Genomic DNA, 16,902 nt, shown 5'->3' with positions numbered 1-16,902 from the left:
AGAAACACATGACAAGAAACACATGACAAGAAACACGACAAGAAACACACGACAAAAAACACACGACAAGAAGCACAAGACAATACTTGTACACTGGTGTACATTTTATTACAGAAGGAAGCAAAAGTTATTTCCAAACTGAGTTTTACCAGATCACATCCAACAAAAGGCAATAATGATTCGGTGTAATACACTCAAACATTCATAGTTTTCTCATTAATCACATGAACAACTGTAAAACATCTCATTCACTTAAAGGCTAAAAGACAACTTTATCTTAAAAACAAGCCATCACCTGACTCGGAGTATTTACACTTTCTGTGTGACACAACACCCCACGTTAAAGTTTGATGTCCGAAAACCTAATCTGCTGAAAGCTCTGATCGAAAACAGGACAATCCGCGGAATGGTTTTTTTAATCTTTGATTATATTTGTACTCGGAAGATGATTTTTTCCAAGGACTACTGTTTTAAAAAACACGATTTTCCGGGTTTCCACGGAGATTTCACATCCCTGTGTATACAGATGTTGTGATGTAGCACTGCAATTTTCATCCTCAATTCAGAGGAAAGAGAAAAATATCACACGTGTCAACTATTAATCAAATGTCAACGTCAACATGTATATGGAAGACTCCCTGAGGCACCTGAAGACTGAACTCACAGCTTTAGGAGGGTTTTCCATTGTACTAGTTCAAACAGTTGTCAAGGGAACAAAAAGTTGAAAGTCACCAGGAGATTGACCTTGAATCATCCAGGTCAAGGTTGCGACCTTAGTCCTTTATTCTTGACCTTTCATACACAAGTAAATCGTAATGGATGACAGCCAAGTATTTGCCTGAAAACAGAAATCAAATTACACATTATTAATCATGTTATAAATGTGTTATATACTCACACGCAAAAGAAACGCAAGTGGTTTAAGCAAATAGGTAACAATCACGGAACCATAAATTGATACGAGTTTTAGCATGTAGTGAAGCCTGATGGTGTTATCAATATTTTTGGTTGCATTTTGGAAGCCCCAAGTAAAAACGCAACATAAAAAACGAATCGCCAAAACGCACCATTTCAATGAATATTTGGGTATCATGCACCAATTTCTCTCGAAATCGAAAATGCACGAACTGTCACGAACTGTAGTGGGTATAAAACTGTGTCCGATTCTTGGACCTACCACTCCTTGGTCAACAATGCCACGCCTAACTCAAATTCAAAGAAACCAGGCTTTCGGACGTTTGGAAGCTGGAGAGTCTGTCCAAGATGTTGCCCGTCATTTCAACGTTAACATAACCACAATTTACCGTCTCCTGCATCGATACAATGCTACACAGACCACAGATGACCTTCCTCGGAGTGGTCGTCCTAGGGTCACCACACCTCGACAAGATCAGCAGATTACCCGTCAACACAAGCGACATCCGTTCCTAACTGCAAGTGAAAGTGCTCGACAGACCATAGGAACACATAATCAACGCATTAGCCAGGACACTGTGATCCGACGTCTCCGTTCCACAAACCTCAGATGTCGCCGACCAGCACTTCGTCCTGTTCTCCAACCACGGCATCGACAAGCACGACTTCAGTGGGCACAGGGTCATCACAATTGGCGTCATCGTGAGTGGAGGCGTGTCTTCTCTGATGAAAGTCGCTTTTGTGTCTCCAATGCAGACAGAAGAGTCAGAATTTGGCGGCGTTGAGGTGATCGTTTCTCTGACAGAAACGTTGTGGAACGGGATCCCTGGGGTGGACCTAGCGTCATGATATGGGCAGGGATTGGACTTAATGTGAGACTCGGACCCATGTGCTTTCTGAATGTTGGTCAAGGTCGGGGACACAGCGTTACTGCTCAGCTGTATATCGACCAAGTGATCAGACCCCCATCTGAACCCCATCGAACACTTGTGGGATGAGGTTCAATGGCGTCTGCAAACAGCTGCTCTGGATGTGTGCAGGGGGATCCCTAGGGCCTTCACAAATCGTCTGATCCACTCAATGTGTTGCAGTGATCAATGCTAATGGTGGTCACACCAGGTATTGACTGACATTTTGGGTATTGACCCGAAACTGTGTAAGCCCTTAACATTTGAAAAAAAACAATCGTCATCTGCCTTTTAATCCATTAAACTGTCTTCAGTCATTTTTTTGTCAACCTTGCCCTATTAGTATTTCTTGTCTTTACTGTTTAAAATAAATAACATGTATACTGCATTCTCAACTTGTGTACCTTTTGTGTGTGAGTATAGTTTAATGATAACACACATAAAAGGGCCCACACTGAAGAAGTGGCATGAATCAAATACCCCTCGGTCCAACATGGGAGCAGTGCTGAGTTCCTGATGACAATTGAAAAGATCCTTGCAATTCATTAGCACAGTTAAATATACCTTAACGAACCCAAATACAAAACACACGTTTGTCTTTACAATATTCTGTTTAGCTGCTAAGACATGACACTATACAAGAGGTAATCATAAGTTATGAACCTCACATAGACTTCACATTAAGAAATAAATCTGATATATATTTAAAGAATAACCCCCTTTCAATTTTGCTGATGATGTTGGAGGGATTTAATCCCAGTTTCGTAGAAGTCCTTATCTTGGCTGTCCAAAATGTTCTCAGCTATGATATCATCATTCAAGTCAAAATGGGTTCCGGCTGGAGCTTTCGTAATGTTTGGGAGGAGAAGGAAGTTGGTCACAGCCAGGAAGAATGTTGACACAGCCAGGAGGAAGTTGGACACAGCAAGGAAGAATGTTGACACAGCCAGGAGGAAGGCGGACACAGCCAGGAGGAAATCGGACACAGCCAGGAGGAAGTCGGACAAAGGCAGGAGGAAGGCGGACACAGCCAGGAGGAAGTCGGACACAGCCAGGAGGAAGGCGGACACAGCCAGGAGGAAGGCGGACACAGCCAATAGGAAGGCTGACACAGCCAGGAGGAAGGCAGACACAGCCAGGAGGAAGTCGGACACAGCCAGGAGGAAGTCGGACACAGTCAGGAGGAAGTCGGACACAGTCAGGAGGAAGGCGGACACAGCCAGGAGGAAGGCGGACACAGTCAGGAGGAAGGCGGACACAGTCAGGAGGAAGACGGACACAGTCAGGAGGAAGTCGGACACAGCCAGGAGGAAGTCGGACAGAGGCAGGAGGAAGTCGGACCGGGCAGGAGGTAGGCGGACACAGCCAGGAGGAAGTCGGACACAGCCAGGAGGAAGTCGGACACAGTCAGGAGGAAGTCGGACACAGCCAGGAGGAAGGCAGACACAGCCAGGAGGAAGTCGGACACAGCCAGGAGGAAGGCGGACACAGCCAGGAGGGAGTCGGACACAGCCAGGAGGAAGTCCAACACAGCCAGGAGGAAGTCGGACACAGCCAGGAGGAAGGCGGACACAGCCAGGAGGAAGGCGGACACAGCCAGGAGGAAGTCGGACAGAGGCAGGAGGAAGTCGGACACACCCAGATCAGGAGTTGTTCCTGAAGGAATCATGGATTGTAGCCATGGCAATGACTGATTTGTGCACTGGTGCATTGTCCTGATAGAAGAGCACACCTTTTCTCAGGTTCCCAATTCTCTTTATCTTAATTTTATCTTGTTAGTGCCTCAAAAGTCATATCAGTTCTATCAGAGCAGTAAGGGACATCCATGGATGTCAGCTCCAACAGACCAGTAAGGGACATCCACGGATGTCAGCTCCCTCAGATCAGTAAGGGCCATCCATGGATGTCAGCTCCATCAGACCAGTAAGGGACATCCACGGATGTCAGCTCCATCAGACCAGTAAGGGCCATCCATGGATGTCAGCTCCATCAGACCAGTAAGGGCCATCCATGGATGTCAGCTCCCTCAGACCAGTAAGGGCCATCCACGGATGTCAGCTCCATCAGACCAGGAAGGGACATCCATGGATGTCAGCTCCATCAGACCAGTAAGGGCCATCCATGGATGTCAGCTCCATCAGACCAGTAAGGGACATCCACGGATGTCAGCTCCATCAGACCAGGAAGGGACATCCATGGATGTCAGCTCCATCAGACCAGTAAGGGACATCCACGGATGTCAGCTCCCTCAGATCAGTAAGGGCCATCCATGGATGTCAGCTCCATCAGACCAGTAAGGGCCATCCATGGATGTCAGCTCCATCAGACCAGTAAGGGACATCCATGGATGTCAGCTCCATCAGACCAGTAAGGGCCATCCATGGATGTCAGCTCCATCAGACCAGTAAGGGCCATCCATGGATGTCAGCTCCATCAGACCAGTAAGGGCCATCCACGGATGTCAGCTCCCTCAGATCAGTAAGGGACATCCACGGATGTCAGCTCCCTCAGACCAGTAAGGGACATCCATGGATGTCAGCTCCATCAGACCAGTAAGGGCCATCCATGGATGTCACCTCCATCAGACCAGTAAGGGCCATCCATGGATGTCAGCTCCCTCAGACAAGTAAGGGACATCCATGGATGTCAGCTCCATCAGACCAGTAAGGGCCATCCATGGATGTCAGCTCCATCAGACCAGTAAGGGACATCCATGGATGTCAGCTCCATCAGACCAGTAAGGGCCATCCACGGATGTCAGCTCCATCAGACCAGTAAGGGCCATCCATGGATGTCAGCTCCATCAGACCAGTAAGGGACATCCACGGATGTCAGCTCCCTCAGACCAAAAGGCCCATCCATGGATGTCAGCTCCATCAGACCAGTAAGGGACATCCATGGATGTCAGCTCCCTCAGACAAGTAAGGGACATCCATGGATGTCAGCTCCATCAGACCAGTAAGGGACATCCATGGATGTCAGCTCCATCAGACCAGTAAGGGCCATCCATGGATGTCAGCTCCATCAGACCAGTAAGGGACATCCATGGATGTCAGCTCCATCAGACCAGTAAGGGCCATCCATGGATGTCAGCTCCATCAGACCAGTAAGGGACATCCATGGATGTCAGCTCCATCAGACCAGTAAGGGACATCCATGGATGTCAGCTCCATCAGACCAGTAAGGGCCATCCATGGATGTCAGCTCCATCAGACCAGTAAGGGACATCCATGGATGTCAGCTCCATCAGACCAGTAAGGGCCATCCATGGATGTCAGCTCCATCAGACCAGTAAGGGACATCCACGGACGTCAGCTCCCTCAGACCAGTAAGGGCCATCCATGGATGTCAGCTCCATCAGACCAGTAAGGGACATCCACGGATGTCAGCTCCATCAGACCAGTAAGGGACATCCATGGATGTCAGCTCCATCAGACCAGTAAGGGACATCCACGGATGTCAGCTCCCTCAGACCAGTAAGGGACATCCACGGACGTCAGCTCCCTCAGACCAGTAAGGGCCATCCACGGATGTCAGCTCCCTCAGACCAGTAAGGGACATCCATGGATGTCAGCTCCCTCAGACCAGTAAGGGCCATCCATGGATGTCAGCTCCCTCAGACCAGTAAGGGACATCCACGGATGTCAGCTCCCTCAGACCAGTAAGGGACATCCACGGATGTCAGCTCCATCAGACCAGTAAGGGCCATCCATGGATGTCACCTCCATCAGACCAGTAAGGGACATCCACGGACGTCAGCTCCCTCAGACCAGTAAGGGCCATCCATGGATGTCAGCTCCATCAGACCAGTAAGGGACATCCATGGATGTCAGCTCCATCAGACCAGTAAGGGACATCCATGGATGTCAGCTCCATCAGACCAGTAAGGGACATCCACGGACGTCAGCTCCCTCAGACCAGTAAGGGACATCCATGGATGTCAGCTCCATCAGACCAGTAAGGGCCATCCATGGATGTCAGCTCCATCAGACCAGTAAGGGACATCCATGGATGTCAGCTCCATCAGACCAGTAAGGGACATCCACGGATGTCAGCTCCATCAGACCAGTAAGGGCCATCCATGGATGTCAGCTCCATCAGACCAGTAAGGGACATCCATGGATGTCAGCTCCATCAGACCAGTAAGGGACATCCATGGATGTCTCTTCAATATAACATCCTCCCTCCTCAATATAGCACTAACCACATGACAGGCCATTTTAACCCACTCTGTGCAGGAGACTATTTGGTTTATACACCACTGGCGAGATAACTGTACTGCCTGGCCAGGAATGATGCCACACCAACATGTCGTCCAAGTAGATGGTGAGCCTTACCTCTTGAGCATCAGGACATGGTTAGTGCACCTGTATGTCTACCCCTGCAGGGCCGCACGGACTCCAAGGATGATCCGCTGCATTTTATCTTCGGAGTCAACATAGCCATCCCCATTCTTTAAACAAAACATGAATCCATGTTACCTCAGCATAAAAACATAAATAATTATAATAATGATAAGCTCACACTTAAACCAAAGGCTTTCTGGACTTCCTAGAGCGCAGCAGTTTATACAACCGACCTTCCTAGAGTGCAGCAGTTTATACAACCGACCTTCCTAGAGTGCAGCAGTTTATACAACCGACCTTCCTAGAGTGCAGCAGTTTATACAACCGACCTTCCTAGAGTGCAGCAGTTTATACAACTGACCTCCCTAGAGTGCAGCAGTTTATACAACTGACCTTTTTAGAGTGCAGCAGTTTATACAACTGACCTTCCTATAGTGCAGCAGTTTATACAACCGACCTTCTTAGAGTGCAGCAGTTTATACAACCGACCTTCTTAGAGTGCAGCAGTTTATACAACTGACCTTCCTAGAGTGCAGCAGTTTATACAACCGACCTTCCTAGAGTGCAGCAGTTTATACAACTGACCTTCCTAGAGTGCAGCAGTTTATACAACTGACCTTTTTAGAGTGCAGCAGTTTATACAACTGACCTTCCTATAGTGCAGCAGTTTATACAACCGACCTTCTTAGAGTGCAGCAGTTTATACAACTGACCTTCCTAGAGTGCAGCAGTTTATACAACTGACCTTTTTAGAGTGCAGCAGTTTATACAACTGACCTTCCTAGAGTGCAGCAGTTTATACAACCGACCTTCTTAGAGTGCAGCAGTTTATACAACTGACCTTCCTAGAGTGCAGCAGTTTATACAACTGACCTTTTTAGAGTGCAGCAGTTTATACAACTGACCTTCCTAGAGTGCAGCAGTTTATACAACCGACCTTCCTAGAGTGCAGCAGTTTATACAACCGACCTTCCTAGAGTGCAGCAGTTTATACAACCAACCTTCCTAGAGTGCAGCAGTTTATACAACCAACCTTCCTAGAGTGCAGCAGTTTATACAACCCACCTTCTTAGAGTGCAGCAGTTTCCCTCCGACAATCTGGACCTCCAACCAGCCGGTCATGCTTGGTGTCCCCTCGCCAGTCTGACAAAGAGAAACGGTTTCACACAAGGTACTTTCAATTTACATTTATTTACGTTAACACGAGATATTTACAATTTAGGTTTACTTATGTAGAGAGGCGGTACTTACGATGTCCAGCTTGCCAGGAAACTCTCTCTCTAAGCGTCTCTTCACCTCATCATACTGGAACATGCAAAGTAAGACTTTATATCAACACAACGGACAACAGTAACGTCTTGATCATTCAAAACTGTGTCGCAATCCACACATCAGCAAATACACTATGGAATTGATGCCAGATGTTTGGATTCATTTATTCATTAACCATCTTGGTGCAATATTGTCTTTTGCTATTTCAACAAATGCCAAATGTGATCCTGGTATTGATACTTTGAGTAGTATAATGGAGTCAGGACCAGACAATCCAGTGACATCCCACACCATCAGGGGAGGATGACACGCAGTGAAGTAGATCACGAGCAGTGAAGTAGGTCACGAGCCAAGAGCCGGACCCTCCAACCGATCTAGCCGCCTCATATTCACAGGGCTGCCTCAGCCTACAAGGTCAACCCAGTCACATACTGAATCGCCTTCAGTAAATAAAAACTGATATTCAATCAATCAAGTATGTTTGACTGACAACATACCTTTGGGGCGTATCCTCAGGCACCACTGAAATGAAAGAAATTTCATATTAAAAAATGATTTAAAGATGTTGTTTGTTGTTGTTGCCTCTTCTACCAACAAAATCTCTACTCCAGGCATGGCAACAATAATGCATCTTCTGGAGGCAAGGGAGGTAACTGACTTGCTGAACTAAGCTGCAAATTACATTAACAAGAGTAGTAAGTAAGTTTGGTTTTACGCCGCTTTTAGCAATATTTCAGCAATATCACGGCGGGTACATTAACATTAACAAGAAAACATTTATGCTGAGCATCAAAGTTCCCTGCATACGTGATGCCTCACAAACGCATCATTATTTAACGCCCACTCAGCATTATTTCAGCTCTTTGACCATGGACTGTAAATAATCGAGTCTGGGCCAAATAATCAAGTGATTGACATCAAGAGCATCGAACTAGTCTACACAATTGAAATATGATGTCATGCATCAACCAAATCGGCAAGCCTGACTACCCAATCCTGTTCGTCGCCTTTTTATAGCTAGAATGGGTTGCTGAAGACCTACTCTAACCTGGGTCTTTATTCAAAAAGTAGATCGAAGGAAAAGGAAGCAATTTCTGGCACAAATGTAAACATGTGGAAATAGTATCAAAACTGCCAACAACATTGGCCAATGCACATACTCAAATAATAGGTCACATTCTTCTTACACTTGGCAAAATGAGGTATTTGGTCATAATAATGTAAATGAAAATACTAAGGGCTCCATATGGTTAAAAAGTCATTCTAGATAAGATCTTTTTGTCACAACCACAGATAGACATACTCAAAATATTATCACGTAGTTGGAGAAAATTTCAATACCAGAACTAATTGATAACGGAGATTCCTCGTCTCTTGTTTTACTGTTTCGGTCAGTTTCTTTTTTTTATTACTTTCCTTCAAAGAATAGTAATTATGATCATGATGAGTTGAGTTACTTGGTCTTTTTCTATGTACTGTTTTTTATCCAGTGTCAGTAACTGTTGTGGAATGTGGTTTACTTGTAACAATGACTGGTGTGAGTCCATGTGATGATGATTGATGTACTGTTTAGATGTAACATAACAATTCATCCATACTCTGACATGGGTACAATGTGTGAAGCCCATCTCTGGTCTCCCCCGCCGTGATATTGCTGGAATATTGCTAAAAGCGGCGTAAAACCAAACTCACTCATTCATCCATACTACCCGACACAAGTAAAACTGCTTGTCCCTGAGAGGCAAATACTGCATACGAATCAAAATCCGTAAAAATTGCAATGGAGACATCATCAACAGCTACCAAAAGTGACTGGGATATCAAATTGCTTGTTGAAATTATTCCAGGACTTTTGTTTCCCCGCTTCAATATTTGGAGCACCTGTCACTGGGCCATAAACTGATCTGTTATGTGGACAATATGGCTTGAGGCAGTGGCTGCTGGGAGCTGATTATGACCTAAATACCCCTCATAGCCTTCGGTGTTAATGATGTGACTGACCATAGAGAGATGTGCCTTCATCCAACAGATGATAGAGGTCAGTTGAACACGGTACATAGATTTGAGCCATGGGACACAAAATATATGATAGCGACCAGAGCTACGGCTGTACATTTAATTCCAATGGCTGAACTGGGTTAATTCAAAATACAGAATATAACTATTCCAAATATTTCCAGTGAACATGAGCATCCAAACAATCGAAGAGTGTGGTATGTAGAATGTGGAATTCAGCCGTATTACATATAATTTGAGATGATGTCGTCGTTCATGAATAAGCATATTCAGACCATATTTTATATCATGCTGTTATTTACGATGTCCGGAGTACAGTTCTTCTTTTGCATACACTGTGCAAATCAGAAAATTAGTCCTTGAGGAAAAAGGACATCGGATTACACATGAATGGTAATGACCAGAAATGGTCAGATGCATCAATTAACGACAAAGTTTTATTGCTGGAAAAGATTGGCATCCACATTTCACACACATGATTTGTATGTTTCGTTTCAGTAACTGTGTGGCTTGAAATTTCAAATAAACCAACAAGTCGACAAACATGCTATAAAATTAACCTCCCCCGTATCTTCACAACTGGGTTTATTTGCTAGGACTGTATCATATTTTGTTTAGGAAGTGGCCCGTGAAGTGACCCGTGAAGTGACCCGTGAAGATCCCGGGTAGAAAAGGTCTTCAGCAACCCATGCTTGTCGTAAAAGGCAACTAAAGGGATCGGGTGGTCAGGCTCGCTGACTTGACTGATGCATGTCATCGATCCCAGTTGAGTGGATTGATGTTCATGATGTAAATCACTGGATTGTATGGTCCAGACTCGATGACTTACAGACCGCCGTCATATAGCTGGAATATTGCTGATTGCTGCGTAAAACAACAAACCAAACCAAAATGTTTAGGAAGTCTCACGTCTTACAAACCTTTTAATACTGTAAAAACTGAGGTCCAAAGTGCTTGTCAAATACGGTGATATTTTTCAATGAAGTTAGTCTATGCGCCTAAATGTGTGAGGTTGTCAAGGCAGTCGTGACGCGATCTCCAGACATGAAGGTGATATGAAGGTGACCTAACGGAGAGCAGCGATGGTGTCCTACAGTCAAGACTTGACACCGCGACCCAGGCAGTTTGGATTCAGATATAACCAGATCGCTTCCGAAACGCAACCTTACCGATTCGCCTTCGCTACTGAATAACATTACTTACCAATAAACAACATGAATCTTTAAAGCCATTGAGTCAGTCACAGCGACGCCTTGTCTCCAAGATACAGAAAACTTTATCTTCTTTTGCGATAAACAAGCACCCCAGCGAGTTGCACGAGGCCAATCGTCCCCCGGCTTATACGCAAACATATCTTGAAGGTTGATGGAGCAGTACGTCAGGACGATGAAGAAAGATCAATATATAGTTCATTTCAAAATACATGAAGTGATTTAGATCATGTTTCGAGTTTTTTACTGTTTGTGTGTTCATTTCTAAGATATGTGCGTTTTTGTAAAATAATTAGCTGCAACGTTTCCTTTAGAATTAAATCAAGGAATAAATGGACGGAATCTTATCTGCGACCATCCCTCAAGAACATGTGTAGTAGTATGTAAGTAGATCTATGTTTATATTATCAAGTTTGTTTAACCTTTTATTTCAAATTCGTAAGTTTTAGTCAAAGTTCACACACACACTATTTTACATGTATACTATATATATATATCATACAAATAATCAACAGATGGAAATCGATCTTCAAAATTGGCGCACTGATCCAGGTTCCATATGGCACACACATGGAACAGTAGATTTTCAAGGTGAAGGTCATCTGTTCTCAATATAGCGTAAGGCCACCATTAGCGTCCAACAATGATAGGCATAGTCATCTCAGGGAAGCAATCAGATCCCGATTTCTGGCCTGGGGAATGTTAACCCACTCTGCCTGCAGTGCTTGTGCCAACTGTCGGAAGTTCTGTGGTTGTTGACGTGCTTGCAGTCGTTGGTCCAATTCTTCCTGGATTGGGTTTAAATCTGGAGACCTGGGAAGCCATTGCAGGACCTGGCTGTTGTGACCGGGAAAAGGCTGTTGTCAGTCTTGTCGTGTGAGGTCGGACGTTGTCGTGTTGGAAAATGACAATCGCTTGTTGCATATGGGAAGGACGTGTGGCTGAAGAATCTCATCCATGTAACGTTGTGTCGTCGAATGCCCCAGACCTTGCACTAAGTCTGTTCTATCAGTGTAGGAGATGGCTGCCACCACCAAACCTGTCCACTTCCTGTATGCAGTTTCGTACATAGCGTTCCCCGCGACGCCTGTAAACACGACGTCTACCACCCGCATACAAACGTGACTCGTCACTTAACCAAACTTGTCTCCATCGCAGTTGTGGGTATACTCTGTTACCTCGACACCATTGACGACGCCGCCGACGGTGAAGGTCCGTCAAAATGACGCCTCGAACTGGTCGTCTGGCGCGAATACCTTCCGCGCGTAAACGGTTCCTCACTGTCTGGGCTGATATCCTTTATACTTCGAAATCCTGATATTGCCGAAGTTGTAGAAGTTGCCGTGGTGGTCTTTCACGTATACGTGACGTGACCGTGTGAATTCGTTCTTTGCTCTATTAGTGATACATGGTCGACCTGATCTGGGAGGGACACGTGTTGTCCCGTGTGTCTGATAACGGTTCCACAGACTTGAAATGGTGCTTGGTGCTATTTGGGAAAACCTGGCCACAACTGAAGATAATTTTCCTGTTTGCAGTCGGCCGATTGCGTCGTCACGTTGAGCTTCCGTCAGTCGTGGCGTGTTTTCGCTGTTTACTTGCTGTAAGATTGTGATGGCATGCAACTGAAAATCCAACGTTTTATAGCCTAGGAAATGATGTTGCACGTGCATGTCATGTTGGTGTTTTAGGCACCAGGCTCTCACGTGGTTGTGTTTTTGCGATATTTCCACCTTTTCACCAAATGTCTGTAGTACCCAGTTCTTTCAACAAAAATCAATCCCAATCCATGCAGAAATGACCAATTCACTTTTGGTATGAATTTTATATGGATATCGGCAACACTTTGTCAGATATTTTGCTACTTTTGTGTTTCTTTTTTTTTGCAGAGTATACATACTGTTAATCTGGAGAGTTCTGCGAGCAGTAGCGTACTGCGAAAACTTCGAGGGACACACACTGGCAATAGCTTCATAACGCAGTTATTTATGCAGACAAACAACAAACAAAAGACGTTACGGGGCATATTTCTTGAAATCACTTCCACACGTGTCAAATCATTCGGTTCACGATGAAACAAATAATGCCTCACATCCTGTGTTTCCCCAATGACACATCGTCACCTAGTGTCAGTAGTCTACATCAGTCTAAGTTCACTAACCTGCCTAGCCTGTACGATCATAAACATACATATATACATTGAAGGGGCCTTCACACGCTACATATACATATACATTGAAGGGGCCATCACACGCTACATATACATATACATTAAAGGGGCCATCACACGCTACATATACATATACATTGAAGGGGCCATTACACGCTACATATACATATACATTGAAGGGGCCTTCACGCGCTACATATACATATACATTAAAGGGGCCATCACACGCTACATATACATATACATTGAAGGGGCCATCACACGCTACATATACATATACATTAAGGGGCCATCACACGCTACATATACATATACATTAAAGGGGCCTTCACGCGCTACATATACATATACATTGAAGGGGCCATCACACGCTACATATACATATACATTAAAGGGGCCTTCACGCGCTACATATACATATACATTGAAGGGGCCTTCACGCGCTACATATACATATACATTAAAGGGGCCTTCACACGCTACATATACATATACATTAAAGGGGCCATCACACGCTACATATACATATACATTAAAGGGGCCTTCACGCGCTACATATACATATACATTAAAGGGGCCATTACACGCTACATATACATATACATTAAAGGGGCCATCACACGCTACATATACATATACATTAAAGGGGCCATCACGCGCTACATATACATATACATTAAAGGGGCCATCACACGCTACATATACATTAAAGGGGCCTTCGCGCGCTGCATATACATATACATTAAAGGGGCCATCACACGCTACATATACATATACATTAAAGGGGCCATCACACGCTACATATACATATACATTAAAGGGGCCTTCACGCGCTACATATACATATACATTAAAGGGGCCATCACAAGCTACATATACATATACATTAAAGGGGCCTTCACGCGCTACATATACATATACATTAAAGGGGCCTTCACGCGCTACATATACATATACATTAAAGGGGCCATCACACGCTACATATACATATACATTAAAGGGGCCATCACACGCTACATATACATATACATTAAAGGGGCCATCACACGCTACATATACATATACAATAAAGGGGCCATCACACGCTACATATACATATACATTAAAGGGGCCTTCACGCGCTACATATACATATACATTAAAGGGGCCATCACACGCTACATATATTTATACAGTAAAGGGGCCATCACACGCTACATATACATATACATTAAAGGGGCCATCACACGCTACATATACATATACATTAAAGGGGCCATTACACGCTACATATACATATACATTGAAGGGGCCATTACACGCTACATATACATATACATTGAAGGGGCCATCACACGCTACATATACATATACATTAAAGGGGCCATCACACGCTACATATACATATACATTAAAGGGGCCATCACACGCTACATATACATATACATTAAAGGGGCCATCACACGCTACATATACATATACATTAAAGGGGCCTTCACGCGCTACACATACATATACATTAAAGGGGCCATCACACGCTACATATACATATACATTAAAGGGGCCATCACACGCTACATATACATATACATTAAAGGGGCCTTCGCGCGCTACATATACATATACATTAAAGGGGCCATCACACGCTACATATACATATACATTAAAGGGGCCTTCACGCGCTACATATACATATACATTAAAGGGGCCATCACACGCTACATATACATTAAAAGGGCCTTCACAAGCTACATATACATAAACATTAAAGGGGCCTTCACGCTACATATACTTATACATTAAAGGGGCCTTCACGCTACATATACATATACATTAAAGGGGCCTTCACGCGCTACAAATAATTGCTCACGTTATTATAAACCCAATCAGGGAAATTGCTGGAAAATGTGATTTATACCTATCTAAAATGTTGTTGCTTTTGAAGCGATTATATACACGCTTCAAAAAAGGAAACGCACAGGTAGTATGTAGTTCATTAAACCCGACTACACAAAAAAACGGTATATACATTGGATATATGTTACTGGAAAATGTCGGTGGCCCGATATTCGACAAACGGTGCGTCAAAACGCAGCCATTGTCGGTTTTCAATGTCTTAAACGGCATTGTTTTCACACTTGTTCAAAAATGTCATGAAAGAAAACAGTAAAGCAAAATGCACGTGCAAGTTATGGCAGTCGTTACTCGTGTTAGTGGCTATAAAAAGGCAAGCATTAGCCTATAATTTGTCATTCAATTGTCAACAGTTTTCAAGTTCGAAAATGCCGAGACTCAGCGCTTCCGATCGGAACATCGCCATAGGACGTATCCAAAGAGGGGAATCGCAGTCTGTGTCGCCTCTGTGACCGATACACACAGTTCAATTCCACTGCAGACTGTCCGAGAACCGGCCGAGGATCGCTACATTCGACTGTTCCATCTACGTCACCGCAATGCCACAGCTACGGAGACTGCAGGACGCATCCCTGGTTTGGGGAGGATATCGGACCAGACTGTCAGGAACCATCTTCGCGAAGCTGGAATTCGACCCAGAAGACAAGTTATCGTCCCTGTTTTGCAACAGATCCATCGACAGCGACGCTTGCGTTGGTGCCACACCTTACAGCCTTGGAATTTGAGAAACTGGAGACGAGTGTGGTTTAGCGATGAATCACGAGTTCTTCTTCACCGGCGAGATGGAAGACAATGTGTTTATCGTCGTCGAAATTAGCGTACCTGAATTCGACAATTTCGATGGCGGTAGCGTCATGGTGTGGGGGCCATATCCTACACCACGAGATCTGACCTCGTTGAGGTTCAGGGAAATTTGACAACAAATCGCTACATGAATCAACCTCACCACCTTCCAATCATTGATCGCCAGAGGGAGCTGTTTCAACAGGACAACGCTCCATCGCACACAGCTCGTGTCATCGTATACTACCTCCATAATGCCAACATCAACGTCTTGCACTGGCAGTCGAGATCTCCAGATCTCATCCCAATCGAACACTTCTGGAAAAGAACTCGATCGACGTGTACGTCAACGTCAGAACACGCCGCAGACACTCCCACAACTGGCCAACGCGTTACAAGCAGAATGGCGCAGAATTCCGCAGGATAGAATTCGTACACTTATCCGGTCAGTGCCGAGGAGATGCAGAGCTGTGATTGCTGCCCGGGGCGGTCACACGAGATACTGAGTTCTGCGCAACTTTGTGGTCTTATGTGACATGACAATGAACAGTTTCAATGTCACTGTACAACGACAACACGTGACTATCGAGCTCCAAAATTTAATATTTGTATCTATGATATTAAATTAAATATATTGACTTACAATAAATTTACTACAAATCTACCTGTGCGTTTCTTTTTTTTAAGAGTGCATGTACATTGTATACATTGTACATTCTTAATGAATAATTATTTGAATATCTCACAGAATACTGACTAAATCTGGGATGTCATCAATCAGATTTGATTGTTTGTGGTGCATACTTCTACCATTTTGGTGGAACATTGTAATTAAAAGTTAATAAACCCTTCATAATTATAAGAGAATCTCTGCTGAAAACAGCGTCTGTTGTACGAGTTCGACTGTATCACATGCAGGTGTTTATAGTGTTTATAGGGAACTGCATCGGACATCATGTTCGTCACCTATGCGTCAACTCAGGAAGGAATGTCCTCCACGTGTCTATTCTAAAACGTTTGGGAAGCTTTTCTGAGGCCTTGAATGTTTTAACTTTGATGAAATAACTTTGGAATCTTCGCAGAAAGAGCATGCTCGATTGCACCTCAAAAGTTGTGAAATGTGGAGCTGCTGGAATACTGTTCGACAAATTCATTCCCACTGTGTTGGAAGATTAGGTGGCGCTGTACTTTGCCTGACATCACGTGACAAAGAAACGAAACAATGCTACTCTGTGAATTACAAGATGTAGGCCTCTAGATAACCAGTATAAGACGTTCCAGAAATTAAACCCTGAATGAAACATTTCTTTTTTAAAGTTTGAACAGTAACACTTTTTGTAGGCGAGACCATGAGATCTGCACTAAGGAGTTACTAGGGGCTATGGCCG

General features: G+C 44.4%; 1 protein-coding gene across 1 annotated transcript; it reads right to left on the bottom strand.

The window, feature by feature from the left end:
* Positions 1 to 73: 73 nt before the first annotated feature.
* On the bottom strand, positions 74 to 10,812 carry LOC124125971 (selenoprotein W-like). The gene is made up of 6 exons (XM_048388513.1): positions 10,661 to 10,812; positions 7,939 to 7,963; positions 7,421 to 7,474; positions 7,235 to 7,312; positions 6,161 to 6,276; positions 74 to 838 (listed from the first exon to the last, which is right to left on the bottom strand). The coding sequence occupies exons 1-5, from the start codon at positions 10,807 to 10,809 to the stop codon at positions 6,199 to 6,201; spliced, it is 384 nt and encodes a 127-aa protein (XP_048244470.1). The 5' UTR covers positions 10,810 to 10,812; the 3' UTR covers positions 74 to 838; positions 6,161 to 6,198.
* Positions 10,813 to 16,902: the final 6,090 nt, after the last annotated feature.

This window comes from Haliotis rufescens, unplaced genomic scaffold (assembly GCF_023055435.1).
Source record: "Haliotis rufescens isolate VD_foot unplaced genomic scaffold, xgHalRufe1.0.p SCAF_72, whole genome shotgun sequence".
Lineage (NCBI taxonomy): Eukaryota > Metazoa > Mollusca > Gastropoda > Lepetellida > Haliotidae > Haliotis > Haliotis rufescens.
This window is presented reverse-complemented; position numbering and strand designations above follow the sequence as displayed.